The 10,089-nt window shown below is 33.3% G+C and overlaps 1 protein-coding gene across 1 annotated transcript; it reads left to right on the forward strand.

Annotated features, from left to right (window-relative positions):
* The first annotated feature begins 398 nt into the window (after window positions 1–398).
* Window positions 399–6,735, forward strand: LOC133316938 (clathrin interactor EPSIN 1). Its single transcript, XM_061518734.1, has 11 exons — window positions 399–526; window positions 658–709; window positions 2,207–2,286; window positions 2,416–2,494; window positions 2,606–2,689; window positions 2,806–2,951; window positions 3,065–3,322; window positions 3,872–4,029; window positions 4,459–4,652; window positions 5,211–5,595; window positions 6,140–6,735. Exons 1-11 carry the CDS (start codon window positions 486–488, stop codon window positions 6,361–6,363), a joined length of 1,701 nt encoding a protein of 566 aa, XP_061374718.1. The 5' UTR covers window positions 399–485; the 3' UTR covers window positions 6,364–6,735.
* The last annotated feature ends 3,354 nt before the right edge of the window (window positions 6,736–10,089 follow it).

Below are 10,089 nucleotides of genomic sequence, written 5' to 3' on the forward strand. Positions count from 1 at the left end.
AAAAAAGTTTCCTACACACACAATATTTTGTGGGGTCCACACTTTTTAAAGCAAAAAAAAAAAAAAAATTACGGCGCACAAAACGAATCTCTGTAACATTACAGAATCACTTTTTCTACAATATAACTCTTATAAAACTCATAAAAGAAACATAGCATAACAAGTTGGTTCATTCTATCAAAAAGTAGTTAAGTTTAATATACCAAGGCTGATAAATTGAACTGTAATGTTTTTTTTTTTTTCATACACTAAATAAAAGAGAAAATGCAAACTACAAAAAAAAAAAAAAAAAAAAATAGAGAGAAAAAAGAAAAAGATAAAAAAGGGGATAAATGTAGAGAGAAAAAAAAAAAATCCGATATTATATCTCAAATCGTTGCTACTGGAACCAAAGCCATCGAATTTGCTGCAATCATTGTTACACCTTTATAACCTTTCTCTTCAGATTAGATCAGATCTACAACATCTCGTTTTGCAGATCCACCATGGATTTCATGAAGGTCTTAGATCAAACCGTTCGAGAAATGTGAGCATTGCAATTTTCATTTTTCCTTTATGAAAAAAAAAAAGGAATCAAAATCAAAATCTATTTCAATCTTCTCCTTCGAATGTTATTCCACCTTGTTCTTACGATTATGATTGCTTCTGTGAAAACAGAAAGAGAGAGGTGAATCTGAAGGTGCTCAAGGTTCCTGAAATCGAACAGAAGGTAAAATTATAGTTGTTGCTAGTTTGCTGTTATTTGTGCGGATTTCATTGAAAATCTTACAATCCCTGCTTTATTTTTTTGTTTCTAAGAAATCCTGGTATATTGATATGAATATCCATTGTTAGTGTATGAGAATTACACCTATTAACAATATATTTTTCTCAATATTTGTCGAGGCGTACGTACATTTCTAAGGATTGCTGCGTTTCTCTAGATTAATTTGAATTTAATACGTCTTAGAATTGATTGCAGCATGGTACTTCCCTATCTACCCCTTATTTCGTAATTTTCGAGAAATTTGTTGGTCCAACTGCCTGATTCCATATAGTCACAAACTTTAACAATCTTCTGTTCAGTTTGAGGAAACATTTTCTATTTTGATTTGCTATTTTTCATTTCAGGTTTTCAAATTTTAACAAACATGTCTACAAACAATGGATCAACATATTTTTTGTTTTCGTTTCATATTTTCAAATCATAATTACAAAATCGCCACTGCATTTTCATCTTCCCTAACAAAGGTCAAAGGTACTTGTTTTCTTCTTGTTAAAGATATAAATCATTCTTCGCATCTGGAGTTCATCGAATAATTTAAGCTTTTGGTGGGAGTTGGTCATTGACATGGTTGTAGGATTATAAATCATTTTTGGGCCTTCATCAAATTACTTTATGTTTTTGGTAGAGTTGGTCCTTACAAAAATTTTGTAGTCTCAAGAAAAAAGGAAAAAAGATGCCTTGATGTATGTGCTTTTCCATTTTAGATGTCCCATGCCAGCATCTCGAGATTGTTTGTTGGAAATTTGTCAGCGTTGAGCCCCATTCCTGTGCACATACAAAGTAATTAACAGTCACCGATGAATAAGGCAGATTTCTGATAATAATAATAGAAGAAACATCTTGTTCGACATAATATTCTTAGATATAGATATGGATTGTTGTGATTATAGTTGTTCTTCCACTTTTTTTATCTGGCTTCAATTTTGAAGTTTTCAAATTAAGGTTTTGTCGTTTTTTTCCTCTTTAATGTGGTGAATTACTATAGAATGAATCTTATGTTGTGGCCCTCCTTCTCTGCAAACATAGACTGTAGAATGCATGTATGTCCAAACTTCATAGTATATCTATACTACTTAGTAAAGGGGATTGCCCACTTTAATTGCTGAATTTGGTCACAATTTTTTTTACCCATTTTGTTATTATGATTTGTTTATATTTGCATTTACCAACAAATAACTACCTCACATGATTAAAAATTGCTCCTTATTTGATTGAAAAATGTAAACTTCTCCCATCTCTTGTCCCTCTTTTTGTTCTTTTAATTTTTAGAATATTAAAATGTTTTAAATATTTTCTTTTCATTTATTATAGCAATATTAATTATTTATAACTATATGAATGAAAAATGAAAAATGTGGATTGACTTGCATGTTAGTATCTGTCAATCTGCAACCCAGTGGTATTATTTTATTAAATTTTTTACCATTATTTATAATTTAGGTGTTGGATGCAACTGATAATGAACCTTGGGGTCCTCATGGTTCTGCACTGGCTGAGATCGCACAGGCTACCAAAAAATTGTAAACAGCTATCTTTCTTTGCTCTAGTTATATTACTTTAACTTTTTTTTATCTGTTTTTCATTTTCGTATTTAGAGAAAATTTCTGGTATTTTTCTAATTAGTTGATTGCTTCTGCTATACTTTCTAGTACTGAATGTCAAATGGTCATGAATGCCCTTTGGACAAGACTGAGTGAAACTGGAAAGGATTGGCGTTATGTATACAAGGTAACACTTGCCTATGAATTTATGGTAAAAGGAGAAGGCTTTTTTGCATTCTCTATGTTAATAGATTCAAATTGCCTTTCTTTCAATAACTTAAAAGTACTTTCATGTCAGGCGTTAGCTGTTATAGAGTATTTGGTAGCACATGGATCTGAACGTGCAGTTGATGACATTATAGAACATACTTTTCAGATCTCAGTAAGGGCCAACCTCTTGTATTTAGCTAATTTTTTCTTGCAATTCTCATCAGTGCTGATAATAAGAATAAAAGAGCAATTTTTCACATAATTGTCATTTACTTTGGATTGGTAAAGGCACTTTCTAGTTTTGAATATGTTGAGCCTAATGGGAAGGATGTGGGACTCAATGTGAGGAAGAAGGCAGAAAACATTGTGGCCCTTTTGAATGATAAAGATAAGATACAAGAAGCCAGAAATAAAGCTGCTACAAACCGTGACAAGTAGGTCAAATTTGTCAATATTTAGATCCCAGAATTGTAAGGTTAACTAAGCTACTATAGATTGTGTTGTCAGCAAATAATTTTCCTGTTTTTCTTTTGGGTCCTTATTTTAGGTACGTTGGAGTTTCTTCTAGTGGAATCACCTACAAGTCTGGGTCAGCATCATATAGTAGTGGTGGCTTCTATCAGAGCAATGATAAATATGGAGGCTTTGGTTCAAGAGATGGTGATAAGTTTAGTGATAGCTATAGAGACAAGGGGCACTACGAAGAAGAAAAAGTTGAGAAAGATTACCCTGGGAAATCACGCCATGGAATCACAAGTGACAATCAAGAAAACTCCTTCAAGAAGGGTTCTACACGCTCCGTCAGGTAGGGCATATCTAACCACTATTATGGTCTGCATATAATGTTGAATGTATTTTATGCTTGTTCCATGCTATAATTGGAGTATATTGCCATAAGCTTAGGTAAGTTTGAATTTGGAGCAGCTAGTGACTACTTTAGAACTAAAGACATGAATTTAGTTGTTATTGCATCTATTAAAATATCAGGGAAGAGTACATAATAAAGAACTCTGATTGATACAAAGATTTATAAAAGTTGAAAGGAAGTTAATTTTTTTGCGCCAAGTCAAGACATGCTTACCTGTGCATGATTCATACTCATTGCAATACACATGTCCAGATTCAAGCCTTTAGTCCCTACTCTTCCTTGCCTAGTTCAACAAGCTTGTTTTGACTTTTGAGAACACTTTTAAGTGGGAAACTTAGTTAATGATTGAGAACTTGAGATGCTTATCTCAGTTTCTACCTATTACTTGTACTGGCTTCAGTTTTTATGCACATGCTTTTGCCTCTCCTTACTGCAATGATTGTATTATATTGCCTCTATTCTTATTCCAGAATTTCTGTCTTGCAGCAAAAGTCAGGAGAACATGTCATCTAGAGTATCAAAGTCATCTACTAATGCAAAAGCCTATGATAATTATAATTCAGTTCCTTCTCAAAGTTCAAGTGTACCTGCAAACAATACCGACGATGACTTCGATGATTTTGATCCAAGAGGAACTTCTACTAGTAAGTATTCTGAACAGCCTCCACCATTGCAATTGCTGATTCCATTCATTTAAGAGAAAAATTAAGCAATTAATTCGAGTATAAATTACTGCAGTTTTCACATTTTACTGTGATATATGCGATGTACATGCAACTTGCACATACACAAGCCTTCCGAGTTCAATGTATTGTCTGGTAGTGGCAATTACCTCTGTAGACTTGGTTTTTCAGATTTGTCACCATTTAGTTGGCTGCAAATTATTGTTAATCACCTTTCTCGCCTTTCTGCGATTGTGACCTGCTTTGTTTATTCTTGTACTGACAAACTAAGGCCATGTGCTCCTGAAACAACCAATGAACAAGGAATTGAGTAATTGACTATAGATACTTGGTGGCAGGATTATTTTACCTTTTAAATGATGATGTATCATTTTTATTTTTTTTCAACAGAGACTTCAGCTGGAATCTCTAACCAGGTCGATCTCTTTGGACAAGACTTAATCAGTGACCTCATGGATGCTCCTACATCTGTTTCTGTAGAAAAGCCAGCAACGAGTAATGTGCCAGAGGTTGATCTCTTTGCAGACGCGGCATTTGTCTCAGCAGCACCTCATGCGGACAAAGGAGCTAGTTCTCAACCACAGGTTAGATTTCATCACCTCTAATCATAGTGTTGCAATTGTTTTTTCCGTGTCAGCTGCCGACTACCTACTGTTGGTTGCATGAACCTCTACTAATAAGTAACGTTCAAAGCTCAAAACCTCCTTCTTCCACTATCATTGTAGCCCCAAAAAATGAGAAAGTTGCCAATATTCCTCAAAATAGGATTGCTTGACTGCATTGTACTTCATTAAAGTAAATATTATTGGCCTACTATTTATTATGATTTGTAATATCAGTTTCATTTCCTAAATTATGTTTTTGAGATTGTAATTCTGGTAAACTGTAGAAGCTAGCATGCTGAAATGGGTGGTGGAGCAAGGCTTGCCATTTATAACATATTAGTTATGTACAATTTTTCACATGATTCTAAATGTGTTTAATCACGTGAGAAAAATTTTGTTCATCTTTAAGGTTCTAAATTGTGATTGTGAAATACTCATGAAAGAGAATATTGCTTACCTGCTTACCTTCTTTCTCCACAGTTTCCTTACACAGTGCTAAGATTCCATTTGTTTGTATCTTGTTGATTGCGTGTACAGAATGAAGTGGATCTATTTTCTTCGCAACCAGCTATTCCTTCAGTTACACCAACAGTTGACCTGTTTTCCATTCCTGAACCAGTTTTGCAGCCAGAGAGCAAGTCAGAAAATTCTGGTCCTATGAATAATAGCACTATTGATCCCTTTGCTGCTGTTCCTCTTAATAATTTTGATGGATCTGATATTTTTGGTGATTTTACTTCTCAATCTGATTCTGTATCTTCACAGCCCTCAAATAATGCCGTCAGTGATGGCAGCCATGATATGAATGGTAAATCTTTAGCGGACTCTAATGTTACACCTAAAAAGGATACTTTCCAGGTGAAGTCTGGCATTTGGGCTGATTCACTAAGCCGTGGATTGATTGATCTCAATATATCTGCTCGTAAGTTTATTATCTTGACTACTTTGACAGCTTTGCCACAGATTAATACATTGTGTGATAAGTTACTAATTTATTCCCTATATCTCCATATTTTAAATGATCTATAGTTGTATGATTCTTTTCCTCCAAGAGTACATACAAGCACAATTTATTCCTCAGAGTTTTAGCCTTTTAGGACACCATTTTCCGCTTCTCACAGTGATTAATGCATTGCATTGTGGTATATGATATCTTAAATATGCACAAGTCCCTTGCTTAAAGAGTACGTACATGAATTGGGTATTAGGATCTTGGTAAACTACTAGTATGTTCATCCACTTCCTCCCTTGCTTCTCTCTGCATCAGCACTACCATGAATCAACGAGTTGAATGATGCGCTCATGAAGTAAATGCTCTTCAAAGAGCAATTTGTTTTCTTTATTTGTCCGTTTATGTTAGATTGTACTTAAGTTTACTTTACAAGCTCATTTTGCTTTCCCCCCCCCCCCCCCTAATATGCCAATTATTTGAGTAGCTTCTGTAATTTTCTTTTATTGTTTTGCAGCCAAAAAAGTATCCCTTGTGGATGTGGGAGTTGTGGGTGGATTGAGTGATGGATCAGATGAAAGGGAGAAAGGCCCTGCACCGTCATTTTACATGGGCAGAGCTATGGGTTCAGGATCTGGTCTTGGTATGTCTGGATTCACTCCTTCACATCCAGCAACTGGGGACGACATATTCTCTAACCTTGGCAGCCAACAATATCAATTTGGTGGGTTCCAGAAGTAAAATTCTCAGATTTTATACTCATCCTATTACATTTTCACTCATTCTTTGTGGGTCGGCATTGTCGAGACTGTTGAGCTCTTTGGCGTGGTGGATCTTGTTTATATATATATATATATATATATATATTTCTCACACTACTGTGATTTTATTATTTCAAAAGTAACTCACAATTGCGTCTAAACGCTGTTTACGTCTGATCGATTGCAACATCGTGCAGACTGCAGGCCCCAAACTTTGGGTGGCACTGCGTTGAGTTGTAAAATACCCCTTTTCTCCTTTAATGTTGCTGGTGAAATGTTATCATTACTTATAGATCAACCTGTCAAAGCTTTTTTTTAGTTTTTTCTTGTTTGTTCCGTGGTGCCAAACTTCAACAGATAACCTCTTTTATTGCTTTCTTACTGCTGGTGTTCATGTTAGTTAAAGAAATGTGGACGTTGCCTAAGCAGTACTGAAGCGCATGCTTTCATCTAAAATAATCTAGAAATTTTTCCTCCAGCATTGCTATAGTGGACAAGCGTGGCTGCAGCTGCAAATTCACGACATATTTGTGAGGCAAATTTAAAGGGTTTCACTTTTGATTACCTGCACAATATTCGTTGAAGTTAATTCATTCCAATCATTTTTTTTATTTTATTTATGGAAAAGTTCATAAATCTCTCTCGGTTTACATTACACTTTTATCACTTACATCCTTAATTTTTTTTTTCTTATCAATTATCCCGTGGGTTTTTTTCATCCAATTTTACCTTTAACATTGTTAGTAATTAAATTAACTTGTCCATTTTACCTTTCATACAATTACATGAATCAAATTCATTTTACATAATTCACTAAATTTAGTTGAAACAAAACAATGTTGTGTGCAGTTGCGAAAGCATTATTGCTCGAAACTCATGATTTCTTGGAAAGTAGAAGTTAACGCAAACTAAGCCATCCTAGGCAATAACAATAATTGTTGGAATAAAGTTACAGCAGAAAGGAATATGCACAAGTAGGTGAGTTTTCACCATAAATCTGATGCAAGAGATCAATTTTTATACAATGTAGAACTTTGGCACACTAAAATTGACAAAATATGTCACGCTAACCACCAGAAACATCAATTTGGGAGGGAGCAAAATAAATTTAGACAAATGAAAGCAGGAATTCCTGAATTTGCTATTATTACAACCAACGAACATATGCTACCCTTAATAGTAATCTACATACTTTTAGCATCTGCTTTTGTTGAAGGAAGTGTTCCAAAAACTTTATCCCATAGTGATGAAGTGATGCCAAAGCCTTTATCTTGGATCCGAAAGTGATGAGTCAAGTTTGTAGGGTAAGATGATTTGGCTTGTATGGATTACAAGATGGAGATAATTGCTAGTATATATGATACAGACACAGAAAGATGCTACAAAAAAAATGTGGATACGAGAAAATGAACAATACGTGGCAAACACTTGCAATTAAATCTACCCTTTACAACTGATTTAAATCCCTTACTTTTCCATATAAAGAAAGACACAAACAACCATCCAGGATGTGTAGGCCTTAACACACAAAATGGAAGACTCAGCACGATCTATGAAAATAAAACTCTCTTGTTCCTAATCCCTTGACAAGAATTTTATAAAAAGGAATTCACCGTATCCCAGTTTGATGTCCTTCAATTTCTACTGAAATTAAATACACAAAAGCTAAAATACCAACTTTGATCGGTTAACATCTGGTAAATTATACAACTGTTTTCTTTTTCTGTGATTTATACTAGAACATGATGCTTTTGCTTAGCAGCGTTTTAGTTCGATTTTTAGCAATCAACATGGCCCTGCCAACAACAATGGCAGCTATCCACACCGTTGGAGACACAGCAGGTTGGACAATAGGTGCTGATTACAGCACATAGCCATAGGCTATTAACTTGACCTTTGTAGTTTTGTCATAACCTTGGTAAGGTCTTTTTAATTTATGAACAATGCTATGCTATTATTTTGACATCAATATCGCTTTGCCTTTTCTCTCTTTGGAACCAATTTTTTGTTTCTCTCTTTTTATTGTATCTGTAGGAAAAAATTTCTTTTTTCCTGTAATACGAGAGATATAAATCCCTTGAAAAAATAGAAATAAAATAGAGAAGTTAGTTTTATCAACTTTTCTCTTTTATTCATGAATAGATTGAAACTCACTAAAGATATCATGTCAATCATTCCGAATAATAGAGAAATGTTACCAAGACAATATTTATAATAGTCCCTATTATTATATAAAATCTCGTATGGGTCTACTGATACAGAAAGAGATCAGATTATGTAGTGAGATCTATACAGGATTTTATTAAAAAAAATAGTATCAAATAATGCGTAAATAACCTTCTCTTTCTAAATATTGATGATGCGATATTACTGTTTTCCTCTATTATCCACCCGAAGGTGAGTGAAATACTTCAACAGCAAATGTTATAAGAAAAAAAAAATAGAAGATGTAAATTTTACTTGTAAAAACGTCATGGCAAATATAATAATGGGAAGAAAATACTTAACATCATGGCGTTATAGACTTGAAAGACTTTTTATATATATATATTATATATCGGTTCATTGATTATTCGATTAGTCCGATTCGAGTTGAGTAGGATCACATGAACCGTAAAGTTCTTCTTATCAAGTTTTAACATAGCTGCATTTCGATAAAGTTAAACTCGAAACCATTGATTAAAAAAAAAAATTCTTTAACACATACCATAAAAAAAAGGTGGAATAAATTATAATTATGCCAAAATAATCATTCACCTTTTTTATCCTTTGAATAACGGGTTGGCAATTTTTAAGCCACACCTTTTGGTTATGCTTTTGATTAAATGATTAACCATTCACCTAATTTAATTAAGGGAAAATATTTTTGTTTTTGCTGCAGAAATTTTTTCTCTACCACATGTAAATGGACCCTATTTTAAAAAGAAAAGAGAAAAAAATTAATAAAATCCACTCAATTTTATGTTAGTATGGTAGAAAAAAAATCTCTACAATAAAAGCAGAAGTGTAAAACCTTTTAATAAAATAGCTTATTTACAATTAATAAAAATTATCTAGAAGTAAATCAATTTGTTAATCGAGCTTACAAACCAAAACGTTCGACCTAAAGAACACACCAAACGAATAAGCCATTTTTTCCATGGTTTTGTTTTTTGGATACAATTGCGACTAAAATTTGAACTTATAACTTCATGCAAATTATTCAAACTTACGATTTTATTTTTAGTCGGCTAACACATGCAATGCTTGTTTTAGGTTTTCAATCCTCTAAAATCATTCTCACAAGTCCAAATCACTAATTATAATTTATTCAGTTAAGTTTTAAAAATTGACTCCTATGGTAAAATTAATTTTAACAAGTAAATTTCAATAATTTTTCATTTTAAAAGAATTTACACTTTGATACCCAAAATAAAAATTCTAAAATGGATAATTTCAACGTCAATTCTTCAACAGTCAAAATTAAAGGGAACCAAATCACTATTTTTTCCAAGGGTAGACAAATCGGTCTCTTTCATGTAAAAATTAATTATTTTTAAACCATTAACCAACGGTCTATCATTGAGTTAATATATTATGTCCAAAAATCTAATTCAATATTTATAACATCAGGGATTCAGTGCTATAAAGTGACTCGATTCACTGCCAAAACGGGCAACCCATCCGCATGTTAATAAAATCAGGATGAAAAATCTAACCCGCCCCA

The sequence above is a fragment of the Gastrolobium bilobum genome, unplaced genomic scaffold (assembly GCF_033153095.1).
Source record: "Gastrolobium bilobum isolate Gb01-03AN ecotype WA unplaced genomic scaffold, APGP_CSIRO_Gbil_v1 utg15090, whole genome shotgun sequence".
Lineage (NCBI taxonomy): Eukaryota > Viridiplantae > Streptophyta > Magnoliopsida > Fabales > Fabaceae > Gastrolobium > Gastrolobium bilobum.

Bases quoted from the DNA above. Each gene is read 5' to 3' on its own strand.
- LOC133316938 (XM_061518734.1), top strand. From the start codon at position 486: ATGGATTTCATGAAGGTCTTAGATCAAACCGTTCGAGAAAT. The intron at 527-657 runs GTGAGCATTGCA...CTGTGAAAACAG, and splicing joins GATCAAACCGTTCGAGAAAT to AAAGAGAGAGGTGAATCTGA. The intron at 710-2,206 runs GTAAAATTATAG...TTTATAATTTAG, and splicing joins TTCCTGAAATCGAACAGAAG to GTGTTGGATGCAACTGATAA.